The following is a 23,200-nucleotide window of genomic DNA, read 5'->3' on the forward strand; positions in this document are numbered from 1 at the left end:
CTTAAAATAAATGGTTGGTGTTTAAAAGATAAAACTTAAACGTATGCACGATGATAACGTAATAATAATGATATCGCTCAACATGAATTAATTACAAATGTATCGAAAGTGTGGCTGCAAACTTTGCAACATTTCATCATCAGATTTTGGTGCATTCATGCACTATTGGACTAGTCGGTAAAATGAGTGACCAATATGAAAATTAACTTGAACTCCACATCAAGTCGGAAGAACAGCTCTATAGTAACTCTTTATTATCATGCAAATATTGTAACTAGATATCAGAGTGTTTTTTAAACACCCTAAACACGAAACCTTAACAAATGTAGTTTCTCCTCGTTGTTTTATTTCTAGACACTATGAAAGCACATAAACAGGTCTTCACAAAACGAGCAGGGATCTTCCGATACGCACGTGAACGCACCGCTTTGACCTGTCGAGATGTTAGGACCCGTGTGCAAACCTCTCACATTTTACAAAAACGAATAACTTGTTTGCTGCAGCTTCGTCCTCACTCACTTTAAGCTGTAGATTTTTGTTTCTGATAAAACACAACCCAGTTTATGAATGTAGATTTCACGTTGTACCTACAAATGCAACATGTTCCATTATATGGTAATATTAAGTCGCTGTCGGTTATTTGTAGACCATCCCCGGTCTGTTAATCATGGCAGTCCTCGGCATGGCTTTGACATATGAGGGGCTTTAGCTTTTCTGATGGTTTACTAAACCGTTGAGAAGCTCACTTGTACCTTGTGCTTGTCACAGTGCAGGTATGGGGTAGTTGTTGTGAGCTGGGCAGCGTTTGTTTTTTTAACTATCTTTTTATATGTGTGTTGTCAAACCACCGTGATTCGCGTTCAGACATGTTCGGCTCGACACCCAACACCGGCGCGCTGCGCTCGGAGGAGAGTTTCAGCAGCAGCAGCAACATTTTAGTCCGATACAAGCTGAGAGCCGCCGGGAGACATGGAGCTAAAGCTAACGTTAGCATGGAGAGTTGGGCGAGGGAAGAGGACGGGGAAGAAGAAGTCCTGTTTGACAGTAAGCATCTGTTCTTCTTCTTCCACTGTAAAATCGCTAAATGTCGGTTACAGACATCCCTCTGTTAGACCAGCAAATACAACTTTGACCTGCATGAACTGGTACAAGGCCCTCGTTACACAATAATACGTCATGTTAACAGTTATGGGCTCATCCCAGTATCACTCCAGCTACTTACCACCAAATAACTCGAATTACGTTTTGATGTATGTGCTTTCATCCTGATAAACCAGGATCATCTACACTCGGTAGCTGTATTAGCAAAAGTTTAACATGTGTCCACATGGCGACCATTTATGGGTTAAGTGTCTAAGATTAAGGTGAAAGGAAATCGATCGTAAAAAAATCTTGGAAATGTTTTTACTAGTATGTTTCATCTAAAGTGTACGAATTGTTGTTTTCTCTAACTGCTTTGTATTTACAATGGGAGCGGGTCCTCTCTACGGAGGCCGCCATGTTTTTTGCTGTATTGGACAAACTAAACGCCCTTTGAGATGTTATGACAACTGCAGCTACCACAGGTTCTCTGTCATGTTTTGGAGGGGGGAGAGAGAGAGGAGGATGAGGATGTTTCAGCTGCACCACCAAATTCTACACACTGAACCTTTAACTCGTCAGGCTCAACTTTGGTTTGTGGAGTTTTGCCAAAAATGCTCGTCAGTTTGTTATATTCTGAAAACAACAGAGACAATGATCCCTCAGCTTGTCCAGGTAAACCTGAAGAGCTCGGATATTCTAACACAGCCATGTTTGTACTATTAAGTGTGTCCCTGTTTTACTACTTTTGCGGTGATTGTTATTATTACAAATCAGGTTGACTAAATGCATTTCCATGCACATATGTTTTAGCCCCTCACCGAGCTTGAGGCTGTCATCCATTCTACATAAGCCTCTGTTTATTTGTTTTACACAAACTGCAAACTATTCATGTTTAAAGCCCCCTCCGATGAACATTGATTGGACATTGTAGGAATAATCTCCATTCAAATGTTCCATAACAGCAATAATTTTTCTTTAATATTGCCAAATACGATATTTTTTAGAGCATTTTTTTGAGTTTCTCAATAAATAATTCATGGAACTCGATGGTAAAAAAACAGGCATGTATTTGAAGGGGACTGTTGGGGCCTGGCAGAAGTATGCAATCTACTGATTTCCATTTTAGTTGTTTCCAAATATGAGTCGCGTTTCAAAATGGGTGGATCATTTCCCAAATTGACTCTGGAAAATTGCTTCCATTAGACTCTCTCTTCCTCTTTTTGGGGAAGAGAAGGTCTAGCCCAGTGCCTCCACAACTTGGTGCAGCCTGTTTTCATAGTTTGATTAGTAACGACAAGTTAATTGACCCTTCACATGTAAAACCGGTGGAATACCCCCATTACCCTTAAACCTACTTGCAGTTGACAGATACATTTGCATGGGTCCAGTAACATCATCAGAATAAAAGGTTAACTCTAAAGCAAGCCAAGACTGGCTACTCCACACATCCTGCAGTATGATGACGCTGACATGAAAACGTGTCCTGTCACAGTGACCAAGTGTCTTAGCTGGGTGGTGTGTTTACAGAGTACGGTAGGTGGAGGAGGATGGTGTCCGCTGGACCAGGCAGATAAGCGTTACTGCTGTTGACACCCCCTTCTGTTTAATCAAGATGAGTTCATTTTGGGACTTGGAGGGGAATAGGATTATTCAATAGTACAGCTCTGAGTCTTGAATATAGCACCAAAAGGGTTTTATACAGGAAAATGGACCTACAAGAAAAAGGGATTGTTGAAATGATTGCAAAAGTTATTGAAGAAGGTAAGACAGTTGCAATTCTGTATGTATGAATATTTGATTTGATTGAAATTTGAACAAAATAACATGATCTAAATCCTGTTTTGGCGCTACAATATTTCATTTGCGTATATTGAGGGGGTGTTTTATTAGTAACAATTATGCCAAAGAGAAACTGAACAAAGAATCATATCAAAACTGTAAATTTAAAAAATAGTAATTCTAAACTGCTTCCTTCTCCTCCTCTATTTTCAATACTCAGCTTCTGACACAGATAATAACCATGAGGTGTTAATGGCAGGAAGACATTACCCGTCCATCCAAGAGTTTGCCTCTGCGATCCCCAACCACCTTCTCCTGGGCTCTCTTCTGGAGCAGCTGTGCTTCTTCTACGAGAGGAATCCAACACGCTCACATAGGCTGTTCAAAGGTAATCACAGAGCAATAACACTGGTTAAAAAAATAAATGCATGACTAGTCCCTATATCTATATATCTATGTTTACCACAACTGCAAAGACCTTGTTGGTAATCCGATTGTTCAGTGTTAAATTAACAAGGTTAAATTCAAGCTGTAGCACTGAAAGTCATTGGAAAAAGGATCATTCGCAATGGTTAATGGAATGCGTCGTTCCTTCCCTCCAAAAATAATTTTATACACGGTACATTTACCTACTTTTCTGATTTCCAATATATTTTTACACCAAATCATATGTTTTATTGTCATGATCCATCTTTGAATGGCCTCAGCTGGTAGGCCTTATAGGGATTATCTGAAACATCAATGGAGAAATATGAACGGGAAATCTTCCCCCCGGAAAACATAAGTGGGCTCTAAAACTGGGCCGTCACTGTTGGGCTCCATTGCAAATTCATTCACAAATAATCCTGTCGTCCCTCTGACAGTCATTGGCCAGCATTTAGCCGCCTTGAAACTCCTCTCACCTCTGGCCATAAGTGACGAGTTCAGCACCATCCGACTGCAGCACAACCGGGCCTTCACTGAGCTGCTCAACGCTGCCAACTCCTCAATGTACCCACAGGTAACCGGACATGTCTTAAAAAGCTGCCAGTACTCTCTCAGTGTTTGTTTTCCAATGTCAACATATTGTGTTTCCTCTATTTTAAAGGGTCTTGGCACAAACACGTATAATCTTCCTGTAAGGTAAGGTGCATTTGGTGTCATTCAGATGTTGAGTTGCCTCCAAGAAGTATTTAATTATTATGTAATGAGGTTTGTTTTTAGTTAAGTGTTATATAAGACGTTTTGTTTTCCCTCCTGCAGACTTAAGGATGGACTTTTTCAAGCCCAGACGTCGCGGTATCTCAGTGAGTTTGAACAACTCTTTAGGCTTGGGAAAGGATCATATGGAAACGTTTTTAAGGTATTTACTTTGTTCTAATCCACACAATTCCTCCGGCCCATCTCCCCTATAAGACATGAGTTCACACTCATGTTATCTTGATGATCTTGCAGGTTAGGAACAAACTTGATGGACAATTTTATGCTGTGAAGAAAATTCTCATCAGAAAAGTCTCAAAAGATGACTGCATGAAGGTGGGTGGTCGGTATTTCATCAGCAGCAGCAGAGATGTAACACACCCATTATAACATGTTTAAATGTTTGTTTTCTTCTTGCCTGTAGGTCCTTAGGGAGGTCAAAGTGTTGTCCAGCTTGCAGCATGTAAATGTTGTGGGCTATCACACTGCATGGATGGAACATGTTCAGCTTGCACCACGTGAGTATTTAAGTGCTGCCCGGCAACGTGTGTTCGGCTGAAGTTCAACGACATACTGGTGAATGATAAGACTGTATCATCAGTGGTTCTTTACCTCGAGTCATCACCCATCAGTATGATCAGGCTGGTACACACAACCCCCCAAAATTATCTTGTGACTACCCCAGAAATTCTCTCATATCAATCTCATGTATCTCACAACCCCCAGGTTGAGAATCAGTGCACCAGTCAAACTTTGTGTGAACTGTCTTTGTTACAGAGTCTCTCCTGCCTGAACTGGATTCACCTGAACTAGAGGACAAGTAAGATCAGTGTAAACATTATCACCAACCAATCTTATAAATCTTGCTGATGACTTTTTAATAGTGCTCAATAACCTGAAACTCTTTTTTTGCAGTTCTGATGACAGCTTGTCTATAGTTTTTCGAAGCCTCACTCAAGCATCAACAGATGCAGCTGCATGTGACAAAGTTTCACAGAGTGAGACCCCGTCTGTCAAAGCTCTCGGTCCAGCCCAAGAGAAGGGCCAGGTGGTGCGTCCCCAGACGATGCGCCGCATCCCGGAGAACTACGTCCCCTGTGTCTTTCTGGGGCAAAAAGGTCCCATAAAGAGCTCCAAATGTCCAGCCATGGGTTGGGACAGCTCCGAACTGTTAGAGGAGGAGTCTGGTAGGATTGAGCTGAACGACAAGTCCTGCATCGACGAACAGTGGGCTGATGGATTCCCAACTTCTACAGAGGTAGGAGCTTCTCACTCAGGCATTAGACCAACTACATGAGAGATAAACATAATTTTACAACACCCATGTTTCTTAAGCCATTTTCAGACATGAACTCTGGAGAATATCCGCACAATGGTGTCTGGACATTATGGTTTAATTCAACTGAGGAGAACACATTATTGTTTACAGCACATCGACACCAGCGTTGGCCCGTTTCACCAAAAGCTTTTGAATCTCGTCATCTGTATGGGAACTGTTGTCTCTACAAACTTGAGGTCTCTGCCTTATTATGTCATGATTTGACATTTAAATTTGACTGAACACAATATCTTTTATTACAATCGATTCATCATTTTTGCCATGGACTTTTGTGATGTGTATGGCTTCTATTTGTATTCAATCTGTTGCATGTTAGAAACCTCATCAACGTGCCCGCTCACTCAGTGTGCCTCCTCCGGTTACTCTCCTGCCGTGTTCTCCCATGGTCTCATTCTGAGTTCCCACTCAAGGTCTGGCAGGAGCAACAGACTCGGACATTTGCGTTTTCATAAACAGCCCCTTCAGAAAATTTAAGGAGATTGTCAAGAGTTCAGTTCACGTCTGAAATACAGAACAAGGGATGAAGTGAAATATACACCTAAAAGGGTAAGTGCTCTGTTACAGTTCCTCTTTATCTGCAGGTGCAGTTCCAACTGATGCTCTACATCCAAATGCAGCTTTGTGAGCGCTCATTGAGGGACTGGATATCTGAGAGAAATGATAAGCCCAAAGAAGAACAAACCTCCAAATGTAAGTGTATAAGACATTATGCATTACATTTATTAAAAAGCACACAATTAAAAATTGTCTAGCCAAAAGCAGTAATACGCAGTCGTAAAAGGGGGAACCGGCCCCTATTGGAGCAAATCTCAAAAGTTTAATTCAATTGATCACCTCTGATTCAACGGCTCTCCTGCCTATACTCCCAAAGAACACACATGCAAAAACTGGGTCCAAAAAGAGGATTTATTTACTATTATCCATAAACATGTCATTAATATGACTAATAATCAAATAATGATAGTGGTCAAGCAAATGCTTTGACTAGCACCTGGTTAAGTTTGCACTATAATAAACTGGTTAAACCTTTTGCAGATTTGTCTTCGGGAAAATGTTTATAAAATGCACAAGAAAAACTCCTACCCCGGTATATTAACAAATGGCTCCATTTATGACATTTCTTCCTATGAGAGTAGTAACAGGCAAATCTGAATTAGACATGAATCCTGCTGGAGAAGTGACCTCAGTCGTTCTGCGAAGGTCTCACTTGTTTTAATGTCCGTTTGACCCATGGCTTCTATGACAGGTCCGTATGGATGTGTGGATACTGAACAAACTCTCAGCCTGTTGAGAAACATACTTGAAGGGGTGGAGTATATTCACTCAAGAGGAATCATGCACAGAGACCTGAAGGTAAGATGCTTTCATGTTTTTTTTTTATGGGCATCTGTTCATATGTGTTGTTTTTAGATTTAAATTGTGTTTCTAGCTGTTACCTAACGAGTCCGTCATCAGTCAGAAAGGAGATGTCCTGTATGTTCTCCCAGGAGTTGAAGACAAAGTCCCACAGCCTCTCGGGCAGCATTTTTGTCAGTTCCCCTTTCTTGCGTTGTACATGTTTTAAATAAATACAACTCTTACAAATATCCTGAAGCCTTCTTGGTTGTTGAATGAGTTTCAGTAGCTGTTCTCGCTGCTTGCAGAAACACGGTAATGTCAGGGTTGAGGGAAGGAGACCTTTTTGGTTGTAGACGGTGAGCGGGGATGTCAGGTTGATTAGTTTCCCCAGCAGGGAGCTGTTGTTCACGTTGGTCCTGTGGTTCAGGAACAGAAACAGACAGTTCTCCCCTGCTCGGCTCAGCTTGTTGATGTCTGCTCCGTACCTGAGCAGAAGGTCCACCACCTCCTCATTGCCCATGCAGCACGCCTCCTGTAAAGGTGTTAGTCCGGCCTTGTTCTCTGTGTCGGTCTTGGCCCCGTGCTCCAGCAGCTCGGAAATGCAGTTAATGTCGTCATCCAGTGTTTTAGCGCTCTTCATGGCCATTGCCACAGCAGCTAGGTGTAAAGCTGTGCTTCCTGTGTGCTTCACCCCCTTGAAAACAGTCAAGAATTTACATTACTTTTAATTAAGCTGCAGAATCTTTTTGCATCTGTTTTAGCTAGAGATTTTATCTTTTATCTCAGGTGGAGTACATCACAACATTTTTCATTCTTAAACATTAACATAACAAGATTATCATCTGATTCAGATGTGTTTAACAATTTAATCTTTATTTCTCTATGGCAAGTTGCAGTCATTGAAACATAAAATAATCCAGTGTACTAAATAAATTGATGAGTATTCTGATATTAATTAAGTAAATGTACAAAATATTTTAATAAGTTCTGTTTTCTTAGTTGACCTCAGAAGAAAAATCTGTCAAAATCAGCTGCCTATTAGACTGTATGTTGTCTGTAACAAGCTCCTTTAATGAATTTGGTTTATTATTTTCAATCTTTCAATAAAGGTCTTTTGTGTTTTATTGTGAAAATATAAGCAAACGACAACTGCCAAAAACAAACAAAGGAACGACACACACCCTGTTGATATCTGCTCCGTGTTTGATCAAGTTAACAAGGATGTCCTTATGAAGGATCCCTGCGGCCATATGCAAGGGCGTCATCCCGGTGCTGTTCACGGCATCGACCTCAGCACCGTGGCTGGTGAGGGTTTGGACTGCAAACAGAGCAGCATAGCGCACTGATAGGTGGAGAGCCGTCTCCAGACTCTCCCTCTCTACCTAAAGAGGAAGCAAAAGAAAAAACACCCTTTAATACTTAGTCACCAATGCAAATTACTTTTTGAACAATTGAATTTAACTCTGTCCATGTTGGGCAAGGAATTTCGCTGACAGGAGATTAAAGCTAGGATAGGTCATCCTGGTAATGCTAGCCAGAGCAGGTTTAACTTTATATAGGTTACGGTGTACGTCTCCTTGGCTGAAGACTCTGGTCAAGTGCAATGAGAGCAGTGGCAGGGTGCGTGCAGGCAGATAGTGACTGACGGGTACATCGACCAATCATAACTTTAATCACAAATGTATTGATTTAGGGCTATCAACCATAAAAAGTAGTCACCTCTGCGTTGACGTTCACACCATGCTCACAGAGGAGCTGTAGACAGGCCTCTGCCTTCCTGCATGCGCCGATCACAGCATTCTGGAAGTTGGAATCTGGTTTTGTCCAAGGAGTCGAGGTACGCGGCCAACTGGTCATCACCCGGTGTAATGTGGTTCGACCGTGCTGGTCCCTGTGACGGAGGCTGAGTCAGTAAAACTGATGCAGCGGAAAATGGTTGATTTCTACTGTAGTAGATAACAGCAGCCAGGGAATGGCGTGCATATTGTTTCACTTAATGTTATTTCATCAACTTTAGTTGAGTTACCTAATTTTCCTACTAAACAATAGGCATAAACAATGAATAAACCACCTGATTCAACCCTGACATATTGATGGACTTTCCGTGTGTGTGTTTGTGTGTGTGTTTGTGTCCACACCTGATGCCAGGGTCTGCTCCTAATGACAGCAGGTTCTGCATGCTCTTTACTCGTCTGTAAGAGGCAGCCAGGTGAAGGGGGGGGCCCTGGGGCAAGACAAGTCAAGACAAAGTGAAAAAACTGGAAAACAAAGATATGTTGTGGTGTAATGCCACATGAGCAACTCCCTTTTATACTGTTTCCTTTTACCGTCAGAATCTGATCCCATTGCAGTATCGACATTTGAGGGTATTTATATGATAACCCTTATCTCTCTGTATGCTCGTACGTACAAGATTTCTGGATATTTTGATAAATATCTTGCTGCGTTTTGGTCTATGTGAGAATGTTTTCTGTGAAGGGAAGTTTAAACACATTTCAAAACTTTATCTGAGTCAGTAATTTCAAAAGAAAGTCTAAGTTGTTGCATTTACCTTCCAGAAAATGTTCCCAGGTTCACCGACTTGTACCTGGATGGGAAGGTTGCGCCCGTGCTTTTTTGCCATATCCTCAATACTTCCCACATCTTCATCCATAATAGCGGTATAGAATTCATTATTGTGAATCGTAATCATGTTACTGCTCGTGTCTTCATGGTCCCTCTGCTCCTCCAGCATGACAAGACATCGCAGCTTCCCTGCTGTCTGTGCTTAGTCTTTCAGGAGGGGAGTGGTTAACGGAATCTGGTTATTCTAGTTTGCTGTTGCAGGCGTTAATTTCTCGAAAGGAAGAACGATTAAATTTGCAGTTGCTACTGCTTCCCTTTTCAGTGTGTAATTTTTTTCAACAGCAACTTCCGTTTACTCCGTTCGGTGGTTTTCGCTGCGTCTGATTTAATCAACTCTGGTCTCACAGTTGGATGTCTAACTTAGATGCATGGCCTTCCTGTCAAAGATAAGTTCTTGGTGTGCAAGGGGGCCATGTACAGGGACTAGGTAAATACTCCTAAGGTGACACCTTTGAAGTATTTACCTTTGCTTGTGGCTCTTCAATTATTACTATGTAAATGCTAACAGTGCATTTTAATCAATCATTTTGCAGTACAGAATATAAAGTGCATTTTTCCAGAATCACTTCTCATTTTTTGCTGAGTATCTACATCCCAGTGTTGTACCATCTATCTTCCCAATAGAGCCATAGAGGGAGAAATATAAATGTTCTAGATATGTAATATTGTATTCATTTTGCCCCTCAATACTTGCATGAAACCGTGGGATAACACATGTGGAAATCTTAGACATTGCATCTTAACATCTTTATTTATAATTTGTTCTTTCCCACAGCCGAGGAACATTTTCCTCCATGCTCAGGACTGTCATGTTCGGATCGGGGACTTTGGTTTGGCCTGTGGCAGAATAATAGCGGATGGACACAAAAGCACTGCATCCCTCAGCGGTAACAATGTTCCGATTGCCTTGTCACATTTTCATGGCGTAGTACCTCATATAACCAATAGATGGTGCTGTGTGCTTATAAATCATCTGAGTGGTGTAATTTGCAGGTTATTCGCACACTGGTGGTGTTGGTACAGTCGTCTATGCTGCACCAGAACAATTGAATGGCTCCAATTATGATTCAAAGGTAAACAGTAAAAGTATAATCTGTCTGTGCAATATCACACGATTCATGTGCAATCCATTCACTGTATATATTCACAAACTGCATATAATTCTTCCTGTCTTTACGCTGTACATACTAATTTAATTACATTCATATTTTTCTACATTTCTATATATTTTTTGTAATATTCCTCACACTAAAGTATTGCATGTTACTTATTACTTACGGATGTTTTTTTGACTCTTGCCGCTGTATTACTGAAAATGTCCAAATTGTGGGACTAATAAAGGAGTTATCCTATCTTCTTATAACAGCTTAACTATGAATAATTCCGACTTTATTTTTCATGTAAAACAGGTTTTATCATTGCTTTATACTCAAAGCATTTTGAACTTCATCATTTAGTCGTTACACCTTCATCCTTTTCATGACTTAAATGAAATTTGATTTGTTGTGGGTTTTCCAGTCAGACATGTACAGTATTGGAGTGCTGGCTCTCGAGCTATTCCAGCCCTTTGGGACAGAGATGGAGAGGGTCCGGACCCTTGGGGACCTGAAAGAGGGGAAAATCCCAGACTCCTTTTGCCAGAGATGGCCCGTCCTGACGAAATACATCATGAAGCTAACGAGTAAAGAGCCTAGTGTTCGTCCCACGGCCAGCCAGCTTCTACAGAGCGAACTCTTCTGCACCAAAGACACGGTACAGAGCTTTTTAGCTTTAAAATTAACCCCTGCATTTGTATGCAGTATTCTGAATAAATTATTTTGGCATTACTAATATAAAATCTACAAAGATTTTAAAGAGTTATTGAAAAAAGTTTAAATAACATTGAATTGTTACTTATCTTTATGTAACAATGATTTATTGTATCTACTCCTGTGTGGTAGAGTGCAGTTTGTTTCATTGTTGGCTCCCGGAAGACTTGATCCCACTGAAAGTTCCTGACCATATCACAAATAATCCTTTATCCTTCAGGTGATCCATGGTTTGCAGAGGAGGGTTGAAGAGCAGGAGGAGGTGATCCTGAAGCTGAGGAGACAGATCAGTGAGCTTCAGATCTCACAGGTCACATCCAGTCGATCAGAGTCGGACAACACCTGAACATTAACAATCAATATCCACACTGACAGAACTTGATTCATGTTACCACTGTGCTATGAGTGTGTGTTGATGTGCATGCTTGTGTGTGTGTCAGTTACACCTGGATGCAAGGAGGCAATTATTTATCTTCATTCAGCTGTTCAATAAAAAAACTATTTATGCTACGTCTTTTGGGATCTCGAAGAAACATCATATGATTATTTTATTTATCGTGATGATGCTTGGACGTGAATGTAGTGAAAGTGAAACAGTCGCTCTTAAGCAGAATTAATCAAATGTGTTTAAATGTTAGCTTTTTAATCCTGAAGAAGAAAAAGCTGTGGACTCCCCAAACCATTCCAGTTTTCATTTAACCAGGATTAGCACATTTATTTCTATACATGTTTTACTTTCATACTTTACAAGAGGACAAGTTATGGGCACCCAGTAATATTTATTTTCTTCAGCAGAGATATGATGATCTGTGCTTTCAGGTCAATCGGGTTGTCTGGTTATAGCCAGGAAATTAGGGCCACCAGCTATAAAATAATGCACATATTGTGGCAAGGACACTGGAAACATTGCGTAAAATATCTGACAAAACAATAATAATGATGTTATTGTTTAGAATCGCATTTTGAGAGCAGCACAGGAGTAGACTTTTATATTTTTTTAATATTAAATTTCAGAATATTCTCTGTAACATTTCTAATGTAGAAAAATTTAGAAAATTATGACAGTAACGATAGGAGTCAACTAACATGATTTCAATGTTTGGAATAGTAGGTTAGATTTCTAAGCGGGAAAGTCCTAAAACTGGTATAAAATGTCGGTTGTTCAAATAATGCAAAGATGACAGGCACTGCTGCAGCGATGTGTTAGTCGTGACGTTTCTGTCCCGACTCTGTATCGTGGCTGTATATACAGAGTAGGATTGTGGGCTGAACATCATGTACCACGGTCGGAGGTGTGTACATGCGACGGATCTTCCCGAAACACGTTCCTCGCCGAGAAATCACCGAAGCAGCCAATCACACGCCTTGTTTCATCCCGTGTGCCCGGATGTACCCGTGGGGCAATAAGCTACGTCATTGTTCACCGCCGGACACCCGCTGGAAATGAGGAATGGATTTACAGGCGCTATTAACGTGTTCGTAAGAGATTCCAGGTGAGTGTGTTGTTGCGTTCACGACCCGGGGGCAGTTACACCGTGCAGCCGGATCATTTGGTCGAGCCTGAGCCGCACAGATTCGCTGTAGTAGCCGTACACCGGTCCCTCTGTCATGTCGGAGAGAGCAGCGCAGTGGGCGCACACAGCCGCCGGTACCGAGCCCCTCCTTTAATAGCTAAGCTACTCGTCATGTTACCCGGTCCTCCAACGTCCGAACTGCAGCCACTTCGAATGGGGAGGCGGAACTGCGCGCTCGGACGCGTAGAGAAAATGGCTGTGCCGCTCCCCGCCATGTCAGAGAGCGTCCATCGTGTAGCAGCGGCAGCTAGCGGCGTTAGCATCAATAGTAACACACGAGTGCCGCCACCGCACGTAACGTTAGCTTCTTCGTTACGTGTCGCCGTTTCCATGGTGTCGGCGGCTTCTCCCGCGGCTCGCTCGCCCTCAGTCGTTCAGTTCCAGTCTTCGACGAGAGGTACGGGCTTGTGGGCAGAGCTGCGTCTCTCACGCCGGGTTTAATGGAGCTTTAGCGCGTGTTTTATTGAAGTTTCGATGTGATGCGTGCTACAGGCCTAGCAGCCGTCTGTTAGCCAATGTGAGCCAGGCTGCAGGTGTCGTGCCAGAAAGTGACCGTCTGCCAGAAACTGATGACCGTCCACGGGAGCGCGCGCGCTGTACGTTAAAGTTGTGTTTCCCCGTTTACATCCGTTCACACTCGGATTTTATCTTAAACCAATACATACGTATGTGTTTCTTGGTTGTAACAAAGGCAAGCATTTGTTTAATCTGGGACTTTTTTTTGACAACCCTAGTTAATAAATAAATTGTGTTCCATTTAATACATCCCATTAAGAACAAGATAATTAAGCTGCACACTTGTGTTTTTCTTCTCATACAGCATGAACAATGACCATAGTTGACAGATCTTCAGAAAAGTCTGACCACGAGTCAGTCGGGTGTAACCGATCTCCCTTCACCAGAGGAGACGCGGGGATGGACGGCAGCTGTTCCAGCAGCTGGGCGATGGGTCCCACCATGCCAAGTGACTCTCCTCGGCTGAAGGCTCCAGGAGGCTGCCTGGGCCCGACACCTGGAGCTGCCTACTACAATAGTTCTCTCTCATCTGTGGACCGGCCCAAGGAGCAAGGTAGGAGCAATAGTTAAGCTTGTACTTGAGACAAATGTCAAGATTTTGCCACTCATATTAGAAATGATGCAAAAGGTTAGAAAAAAAAATAACATCAGAAATGTCTGAAGGAAATAAATTTGTTACACAAAATACAACGTATCTATTTCCCTCTGCTGAATTTGCTGTGATGTTTTAAGTGACCTACCCCTACAGGATGGTTGAGAATTATTATCTGGAAATAATTGCTGTGCTTGGTCAACTTTCTGTTGATTCTGTTTCTGTATGGGAGTGTGGCACAACTTGTTTTGTGGGTGTGAAGTTGTTGCTTCCACTCTACCTTCATTTATCCAGTTATGTAACAAAGCCAGTTTTGAAGCTGGAGCATGATCAATCGTTTGAGCTCATGAAAAAATTGTGTTTTTGATATAAAGAGCAGTAATCTGACTTGTTCAGGTCGAAATTGCAAACTCTTTATGTTCTTTTTTCCCTCAGCTTGTTTTACAGTGTTAGAAAGAATCACATTTTAGATTATCAGCAATGTCTTTAAGGTGTCAGATTATACTTAAATGGGCATTGTAGCATTTATATATATATATATATATATATATATATATATATATATATATATATATATGTATTTGTCCTCGATCTGGTAAATACATTAAATCTGATATAAGCAATAATGTCCCTCTGTTTGTACAGTGATCAGCAATGGTGACGGCATTGAGTTGCCGCAGAAGGTCCTCTTCCCTCCAGACCGCCTCAATCTGAAGTGGACCCAGGTTCACCGTATCGGTGCCGGACTTAAGAACATGGGGAACACATGCTTCCTCAACTCAGCGCTACAGTGTCTCACCTACACGCCTCCATTTGCTAACTTCTTGCTGACAGGCGAGCACTCTAAAACATGTGAGCTAGTGTTCATTGTTTCATGGTGGGTCTTTGCACCCATGTATTTGTGTATTTGTACGGTGATACAATGCATATAAGTTTAGCACCGTCTGTAAGCTTTTTTCATGTCTGAATAATGTTTTACTTATCAGTGTTTTTGTGAATCTTTCCTTGCATCAGGTCACGTGCCGGGGTTCTGTATGATGTGTTCCATGGAAAACCACATCATTGAGGTCTTTTCCAACTCTGGGAATGTCATCAAGCCCGTTGGAGTGCTTAATGAGCTCCATAGTAAGTATTTGTAAAGCTAGAATGCTGAAGTTGTGCCCTTATACAAAACATTTACCTAAAATGAATGACAGGAGGCGCTGTGCTGCTGTTTACCTTTTCATTTTGGAGGGAATAGATCTAGTTGGAGTATAAATTTAATTATCTGCTGTTAAAGTATTTGTTGGTATTTACCAAGCTTACATATCCTCCTCCGTTGTGTTTTTTCCCCGCACAGGGATAGCAAAGCACTTCAACATTGGAAGACAAGAGGATGCCCATGAATTCCTGCGGTACACAGTGGATGCTATGCAAAAGTCCTGCTTACCTGGAACCAAGTAAGTTGGAGCCGAAGCTGTTTTATACATGAAAGGTATGAGACGCAATCATGTTTACTTTCAAAGGTTGTCCCAATATATTCATATTTTTCTTATTAGATTTACAGGTAATCACATCTTAAGTCAGGCAAGTGAAATGAGAAGGACAATTTTTATCTAGACATTTTGTCATTCCACTGAGCATTTTAGAATTCATCCTAGAAAAATCATGCATAAAAAGTCCATGTAAATTATCCAAAGTATTCTTTTTTTACTGCTGAAATATAGGAAATCAGTGCTGAGCAATGTTGCCAAATATGTTTTATACCAATATGAAGCCTCCATGCACTTAAACTTAAATTTAAGAGCAGAGTATGTTTAATAGATGCACTACTGGCCATTGTGGTTTTCAGGAGACTCTTAAATAATCATTTTAACAATGAGAAGTATCAAGTCAGTTCTCATTCGGTATTAGTAGCTGGCCTCTCCACTGATCACTCTTGAGTCTAATTCCTGTCCTATAACTCTCCTGCTTTTTTGGGCTGTAATATTTTGAAACTTGTCACTGGAAAATACTACAAATTTGACTTTTCTCTGTTTCAGTATAGACTGAAAACATTGATTTGTTTTGTAATATAATATCTAATATATATTTCTGTGACAGATTGGACAGGCAGACACAGGCCACTTCTTTCATCCATCAAGTTTTTGGCGGGTACCTAAGGTCCAGAGGTAAGACATAAGTGTTACATTTATTTTCATGATTTTTACTTTTTATTCATGTTTTTTATTTCTTCTCTGACAATATTCCCTGTCTTGTCTTTTTTTATTTTCCAGTTAAGTGTTTAAACTGCAACGCAGTTTCGGATACATTTGACCCCTTTTTAGATATCACTCTGGAAATTAAGGTAATTCCTCAAAATTCTCAAGTCACTTGTGAGTCTGATTTTCTGCAAATGTGTGACAAAATGTAAATTCAGATTTGGTCTATTATAATAGTTCAAGACTCTCAAAATAGTTTTGTCTCTCCACGCAGATGGCTTCAAGCGTGTCAAAAGCTCTGGAGCAGTTTGTTAAGCCGGAGCAGCTGGATGGAGAAAACGCCTACAAATGCACCAAGTAAGTTGTGAGATGATTAAAAAAAATAACCAGTGTTTTTATTTATTTATGTCAGTTTGTCAACTAACCACTCAACATTTGTCCCCCTAAGGTGCAAAAAAACGGTCACAGCCTCGAAGAGATTTAGTATCCATCGCAACGCCACCGTGCTCACCCTCTCACTCAAACGCTTTGCAAATTTCAGTGGAGGCAAAATTACAAAGGTACACATTCACAAATATAGAGTCATGCTGCAGTCATAGTGTGGCTCCACTAAGCAGTAAAGGGAGAATTTGATTTGTGGTTTGATATTAAGCGGTTGCTCTGTGTCCGATAGGATGTCAAATATCCAGAGTACCTGGACATGCGGCCGTTCATGTCTCAGACTCAAGGAGAGTCCCAACTCTACGGCCTGTACGCTGTGCTGGTCCACTCTGGATACAGCTGTCACGCTGGACACTACCTCTGCTATATTAAGGTATGGGCAATGCTACACATCACTGTTCTACTCTATCAAAACACTGCTGTTGCCAAGTGTTCATCTACACGTGTAACTCCTCAACACTTGTTCAACAACTAAATGTAGCAGAGATAAATGCAAATCCCCACTAAATAGACTGAACTGAGAAAAGACTAAAAAGACAAAACTTGGAAACATTTATGAATAATATTCTATGGAAATATGTCTTAAAACACATTTGTATATGATGATATTTGTACTCAGATTTCTCACCTTTTAAAAATCATTTCCAGAGACTGAGTAAACATTTGGATAACAAGGATGAATCTGTTCACAGGCGAGCAATGGTCAGTGGTATGAGATGAATGACGCCTCTGTGTCCGTGTGCGACATCAGCACTGTTCTCAACCAGCAGGCCTATGTCATGTTCTACATAAAGTGAGTAAACCATAATAGTCTGTAATTTATTTGATTGTATTTGTTTTCGCTACTGATTGCCATTCTAGTTATTTATCCATTTTGATGAGAAGATGGTCTGAAAAAAAAAATGAACATGGAACATTCATGTAGATGTAACTCATTGCTAATGTGTCTTCCTTTCGGTTTCATCAGGTCCAGTGATGGGAAAAAAACAGTAGACTACAGTCACATGAACCACAACCCTGGAATCCCTGGTCAGTCGTCACCACGCCCGGTGGTGAAACCGCGCATCAAAAACCCCGTCCCTCACAACAACATTGGCTTTATAGGTCCCAAGCTGCCCCCACACATGACCAAGGTACTGCACACGTGCTAATGTTGAACTATTTGTGATCTAATTTATCATGTTTCAGTTTCTAGTTGGTGTTCTAACTAATATTTTCTTGTGAACCTCATGTTTCCTTCTCAGAGCACTCTCTACGTCAATGGGAATGGATCTCTGAGGGACTCTCCCAAAAGCTCCAAGCCCAGCACCAGCAGTAGTGTTGGAAAACCTAACCATGGACTGGCCTCTTCCTCTTCCTCCATCTCCCACTCAATCAGCCGGCCCACAATGATCCCAGACCATGACAAACGTCAGAAGCTTTCATTTTTGATTAGACAAAGCAAGCAGAACCGCCCATCCTACTCCTCCTCATCCTCTTGCAGCCAGCCTTCCTCTGCCAGCAGCTCCTCCTCCAGCTCTCTATCCCCCTCACAGTCTACCTCAGACGTCCACTCAGATGTTCGGATCATTCCACGTCAGCTTCACCACGTTAACGGCATGTCTTGCAGTAACGGCGATCACCACACTCAAGGTAATGGAGCATCGCTCCTGGTGCCGTACGGCCAGGAGTCCTCTGAGGAATCAGACCAGGAGAACTGTGGCGCTCTGGATAATGGCTGCTTAGCTAAGTCTCACCTCAACAGAAACAACGGAACAGGAGGCGTCTTTGAGAAATCTCCTCAAGCCACAAACGGAGAGTCAGAAATGCACCATAATGGTAACGGGTTAATGAATGGCGTTTCTAAATCATGCCAAATCAGACACCATTATGGACCACCCAAAATGAATGGGCACAACACCTCTGACAAGGTAAAATGCTTTGTGTTATTTCTATTGCTTTATGTTCATTATTTGTGTTGAACAGTTTTTTTTATTTAAAATTGTTCTATTTTTATGTCCTTCAGATCTCTGGCAGTGATCATGGATCTTTGTCCTCGTTGGCTACCATTGCTGCTAATGGTTTAGATGCTGACCATTGTCCAACAAGGTAATGTGGCATTCTGATCGTCAGCAAGACACATTTTATTTATTTATTTTATTTAGTGAATTATTATGTTCTAATTGTAATTATCCTTAAAGGGGACATAGTATGAAAATTCAACTTTTTTAGTGCTTCTATACGTTAATTTGGGTATCTGGCATGTCTCCCAACCCCAAAACTCTGAAAAAACAACTCACACGGCTTGTTGTTGTTCCTCTATGTCAGAAACGATACGGTAGAGTGCGTCGAATGGGATTACGACCCAAAAATACGTCATTGTCAAACCTTGCCCATGTAGGGAGCCTCGCTACATTGCCTTGGACCACCCCCCACCATCATCTCACCGGCTCCCCGTAGAATTCGATATAAGTTGCTGCAAGATAGCGTTAGCTCGCTGCTGCTACCCGCCAGACATCTAAGTGGCCGCATAAACATGCCGATCGTCGAGGCCGAGGCCCCCAGGGACACCTCCAAATGTTGACTCAACAGTGTGGAAGGATGCTGCTGGTGCGCCAGCTCCAGCTCCCATTGCTGGGCTGCGCTGGGGCTCTCGCAGCCAGGATTCGGCCCACCTGACTCTGGTTCAAAACGATATGGTTGCAAGATTGCATCTTCCTCTCCAGGTAGCCATATTTTTACAGAGGTAATGGATAGCTAAAAATCTGGACGCTTGTATCTCGTGGAGGAGGGAGGAGGGGCACTACAAATAGGTCAATCTGAGGAGGGCTGTTTTAGACAGGCTAAAAAGGGTGCTGTTTTAAATTATCCTTGTCGTATTTTGACCAAAATATGTTACAGACATTTCATTAAGACCCCAAGGAACCATATCAACTGTGGTAAAATGGGCATAATATGTCCCCTTTAAAGTTTGGTATGGAGCATATCTAATCTTCTTGTCTGTTTGTCTTCCCCAGCAAAGTGGCTTATAATTCAGCCTCGTCATCAAAGACCTGTTCTTCTCGGAGCATCCATCCTGATGCCAGTGAAAGCCAGCACCTCCCCTCTCCTCAGAAAAGGGCTAAATATGTGTCTGAACTGCTGCCTCACAATACAGCACCCTCCACTGTTAGCATTCCACCTTCAGCTACTGCTACAAAGACCCATTCGGTTGCATCTGGAGAATCTGCTTCCCTCTCAGCACATCATGGCAGCCCAGCAACCTTATCCACCCTGGCAGATCGCTCCGAGAGCACCAGTGGGACATCTGATGCTCCACAGAAAGTTGGCATAAGTGGGGATGAATCCAAGAATCTACCACAGAAAAACAGGCCGTCGGCAGGGATGGAAGGAAGAACGGAAGCCAAGGAGCAGCAACAGTCAAAGCCCAGTTCTAGTGGCAGCAATGGACAATATTCCCGAGACAGAGACAGGCTGCACTCTGACTGGAGCAGAGAGAGAAACTACAGGGACCGGAGCCCAGATCGGGAGAGTGACGGTGATCGTCATCGGCACAGACGGGACTACCGAGATCACCGCCACAATCATCGCTTGCACAGTGATCGTTTGTCTCCTCACGATCGACATTACAGAGACTGGGACTCTGAGCGCCGCTATGAGCGAACTGTCCACCACCCCAGGGAGAGCTACCGCGACAGGACTTCTCACCATTACCACCGCCACCGATCCAGAGATGATTGGGACTTTGAGCGGAGGGGGAACGGTCACTCCAACCGCAAAGAGTCTCGTAGTCGCTGGAGGTGGCCGCAGGAGAGTCGAGAATCCCGGGTAACAAAGGAAAAGAGCAATGGCAGGGAGAGGAACTCTTACTCTTCAAAAGAAGAGACTTCCTTTCCTGCCACAGTGTCAGATACATCGACAAAGTCGAGATCAGCTCCAAACACAGACGATCAAAATCACAAGAGGGCTGCTAATAATCTGAGCAAGGAGAGAGACGACAGCCCTGAGGCCTTTCACTCTAAAAAACACAAAAAGAGCAAGAAGAAACATAAGTCAAAGGACAAAGACCAACACAGAGAGAGCGGGTGAGCGATACTATTGATCCATCTTTACAAGGAGAAAAAAAGGTTACCATTCTGTGTTCAGCTTCTCAAATGTAAAGTTTGCTGCTTTTCTTTATCATATAAATGTGACCTCCTTATTTTTGAGTTTTGGCCTTTTAGTCAAGAGAACAAGACATTTGAAGATGTCGCCTCAGACTGTTGTTGCAATGGCCCTTTTTCTTGATATTTTAATAAATGTTTCACATGGTTAATCAATAATTAAAGCCCTTCAGACAAACCTTAGATCTCAGTTAATTGTGGATTAAGACTAATCATGTGTTTTCCACTATATCCTAGAAATTCTGACGTGGATTCAGACAGAATTGCTGAAATAAAAAAGAAGAAGAAGAAAAACAGGCGGCAACGGGATGACGGGTCCAAGCAGCATAGCCCAGGCACCGCACAGAGGCACAAGAACAGAAGCAGCTTGGAACCTGAAAGCCGCAAGCGGAAGTTCTGTCACATCGAGGACCGTACTTGCATCAATGGTTTTCCACCAGATGCTGATCCTCGCATTGACCATCTACCCCCCAAGCCCATTTCAGCCACCACTGGTTCAACTCACTGCCATCTCAATGGACACACAGGTATTACATGTGCTCTCACATACAAACCATACTATAGCTGAATTAAATGCTGTGTGTCAGTCTAAAGCATTCATTCTGTTTTCTAGGAAACGGTTACAGTCGAACCAATGGCAACTCCCACTGATTCTCCAGTGGCATCAAACACTGACTCTGTGAGTGGGCATCCTTTTTACTCATCATCACTGTTTGCTCTATTACTGTCAATGCTAATAAACTGTATCCCTTTTCGATACTGATTCCAATACCTGGACTTTTGGTATTGGCTGATAAAGAGAACCGATCTGATACCATTGCATTTCCAAAAATATATGTATTTTAATTTCTAATTGATTGCTATCCTTCTTGCATGTCCTGGCTCATGTTAAAGACTGTATATACATATATATATATATAGATAAATACTGAGACTGAAAATGACGAACTACATACAAATAATTTCTATAGGGACCATAAACAGTCGTAACTGAAAAATAACACAAATAAATAAATCCTGTCTAAATACACGGTGATGAACTCGACAAATGGGTTGCAAGGCTCCTTGTTAAATTTATCTTGTTGCTTGGATGCAGTTTTAAAAAAGTCGAATTCCCTTCGCCTGGATGAACTCCTGCTCTTTTGTAATGACACAAGTACAATCCATCCAGACTGAAGTGTTGAAGTGGAAGTTTTAGCTGTTGGACTATCCCGTGTGAAATGTTGCCAAATTGCTGACAACGCTACACTAAAGGAAATCACTTCTTCACCGCGCTAAAAACAGTACTTGCCAGTGGCAGTCCAGCACCACTGGTGTTTTGGAGCAGCAAAGATATTGAAGAAGTTATTTTCTGATGCTGGTAGTAGCCCAGTATCTCCACATGTTTTAGCTCGTAGTTCTGCCTACCAGTTTTGACATGGTCTGTTCTTTTTCATTTCAGGCACATCAACAACATTTAAACAGCAGATGAATGACATCAACAACCTTTTGACATGGTGCTTCTTCTTCGTTGGGAATAATTTGTATTTTTACCAAAAGTTAAGTGTTATAAAATATTCCGAAAATCTTTTTTAAGGCGTTAACTATTTGCCGTAATTCTCTTTAACTATGGGCAAAAAAAATGACGGTCACCTTCTTGAACATTTATGATGAAAATATTAATATATACTCATATGAACACAAAGCCTGGAGCTTAAAACATCTCAACTGCTGCTCAGTGGAACTCAGGACTCGAAAAACTTGTTAAACATCCCATTACGGATTATCCAGCCGCTTCAGATAAGAATGGAACAAAAGGGAAGTTGCCTAAGAGTCAAACTGTCAAGGCATCATATTGAATGAAAGTTCAAGATGTCACTATATCTACAGAGCTTCTGAGTTTTTAAAATCCATCCCACTGGGAGCGAGACAAACTGCAGGAGGGAGATTTTCACGAACGAAGCGGACGAGCAGTGTGGTGGGAACAAGGCTTCGCTGACTGATACCTCCACTTTAACCCTGGACAGACTTGAGGACATTTTCCTGCTATTACGTTTTTCTCCTTTTTTTATTTTACCGTTTCCATTTTGCTCTGAAGCCTAAGATTCACTCTGTAATTTTTTTACTTTTTTCACAAGATGAGGAGTTTTGTCTCGCCTATCTCACAACTCTCTCACTCGCTCTTTCTTTAAATGATCAGAAAGAAAGCATCAAACATTTATCACCGCTGTGGACCATGTGTTTTTGCTTTTTAATGAAAAATAAAGTTTGTGTCTTCTAGCGTCATAAAAGGATACTGTGAATTAAATTTTGAACTGTACTATCAGTTATTTTATATGCACAAAAAGATCCTGTATCAGGATTAGCAGTAGATGTTTTGATTGTTTTGCTTTTGTTTGTAGAAAAACACTTGTTAATTTTGACCATGTTCTTTGGTGTATGGATTGATTTTTTTTTTTTTTTTTTTTTCGTTTTGTTATGTTGTGTTTTTCAACTTTGGACAGACGTTTGAAAAACTGCTGTTATACCTTTTTAGTTTTAGCATGTCAGAATTTATACATTGTATAAGGTAAACGCCTTAAAATACATTTGTTTATGTTTGCAATTGTAATTTGTTCTTGGTCT

General features: G+C 41.6%; 3 protein-coding genes across 4 annotated transcripts; 2 read left to right on the forward strand and 1 right to left on the reverse strand.

The window, feature by feature from the left end:
- The first annotated feature begins 619 nt into the window (after positions 1-619).
- Positions 620-11,665, forward strand: eif2ak1 (eukaryotic translation initiation factor 2-alpha kinase 1). Of its 2 annotated transcripts, none has more exons than XM_062378764.1 (15): positions 620-1,044; positions 3,083-3,250; positions 3,726-3,862; positions 3,950-3,984; positions 4,105-4,204; positions 4,297-4,377; positions 4,466-4,559; positions 4,819-4,861; positions 4,957-5,299; positions 5,962-6,070; positions 6,627-6,733; positions 10,119-10,230; positions 10,337-10,416; positions 10,862-11,095; positions 11,372-11,665. In XM_062378764.1, the coding sequence occupies exons 1-15, from the start codon at positions 867-869 to the stop codon at positions 11,495-11,497; spliced, it is 1,947 nt and encodes a 648-aa protein (XP_062234748.1). In that variant the 5' UTR covers positions 620-866; the 3' UTR covers positions 11,498-11,665. The 2 variants fall into 2 exon arrangements, with proteins under 2 accessions (XP_062234748.1, XP_062234749.1); XM_062378765.1 differs by lacking the exon at positions 620-1,044 and adding an exon at positions 2,692-2,844.
- Positions 6,727-9,495, reverse strand: LOC133931818 (ankyrin repeat domain-containing protein 61-like). The gene is made up of 5 exons (XM_062378766.1): positions 9,270-9,495; positions 8,857-8,942; positions 8,438-8,609; positions 7,900-8,100; positions 6,727-7,412 (listed from the first exon to the last, which is right to left on the reverse strand). The coding sequence occupies exons 1-5, from the start codon at positions 9,450-9,452 to the stop codon at positions 6,813-6,815; spliced, it is 1,242 nt and encodes a 413-aa protein (XP_062234750.1). The 5' UTR covers positions 9,453-9,495; the 3' UTR covers positions 6,727-6,812.
- Positions 11,666-12,516: 851 nt separating the features above from the next.
- usp42 (ubiquitin specific peptidase 42) lies at positions 12,517-23,186 on the forward strand. Its single transcript, XM_062378761.1, has 18 exons — positions 12,517-12,644; positions 13,546-13,794; positions 14,479-14,685; positions 14,848-14,958; positions 15,173-15,272; positions 15,916-15,983; positions 16,089-16,159; positions 16,288-16,370; positions 16,462-16,573; positions 16,687-16,827; positions 17,147-17,247; positions 17,422-17,587; positions 17,699-18,364; positions 18,460-18,542; positions 19,451-20,518; positions 20,834-21,123; positions 21,210-21,275; positions 22,038-23,186. Exons 2-17 carry the CDS (start codon positions 13,554-13,556, stop codon positions 21,245-21,247), a joined length of 3,546 nt encoding a protein of 1,181 aa, XP_062234745.1. The 5' UTR covers positions 12,517-12,644; positions 13,546-13,553; the 3' UTR covers positions 21,248-21,275; positions 22,038-23,186.
- Positions 23,187-23,200: the final 14 nt, after the last annotated feature.

Source organism: Platichthys flesus, chromosome 20 (genome assembly GCF_949316205.1).
Source record: "Platichthys flesus chromosome 20, fPlaFle2.1, whole genome shotgun sequence".
Classification (NCBI taxonomy): domain Eukaryota; kingdom Metazoa; phylum Chordata; class Actinopteri; order Pleuronectiformes; family Pleuronectidae; genus Platichthys; species Platichthys flesus.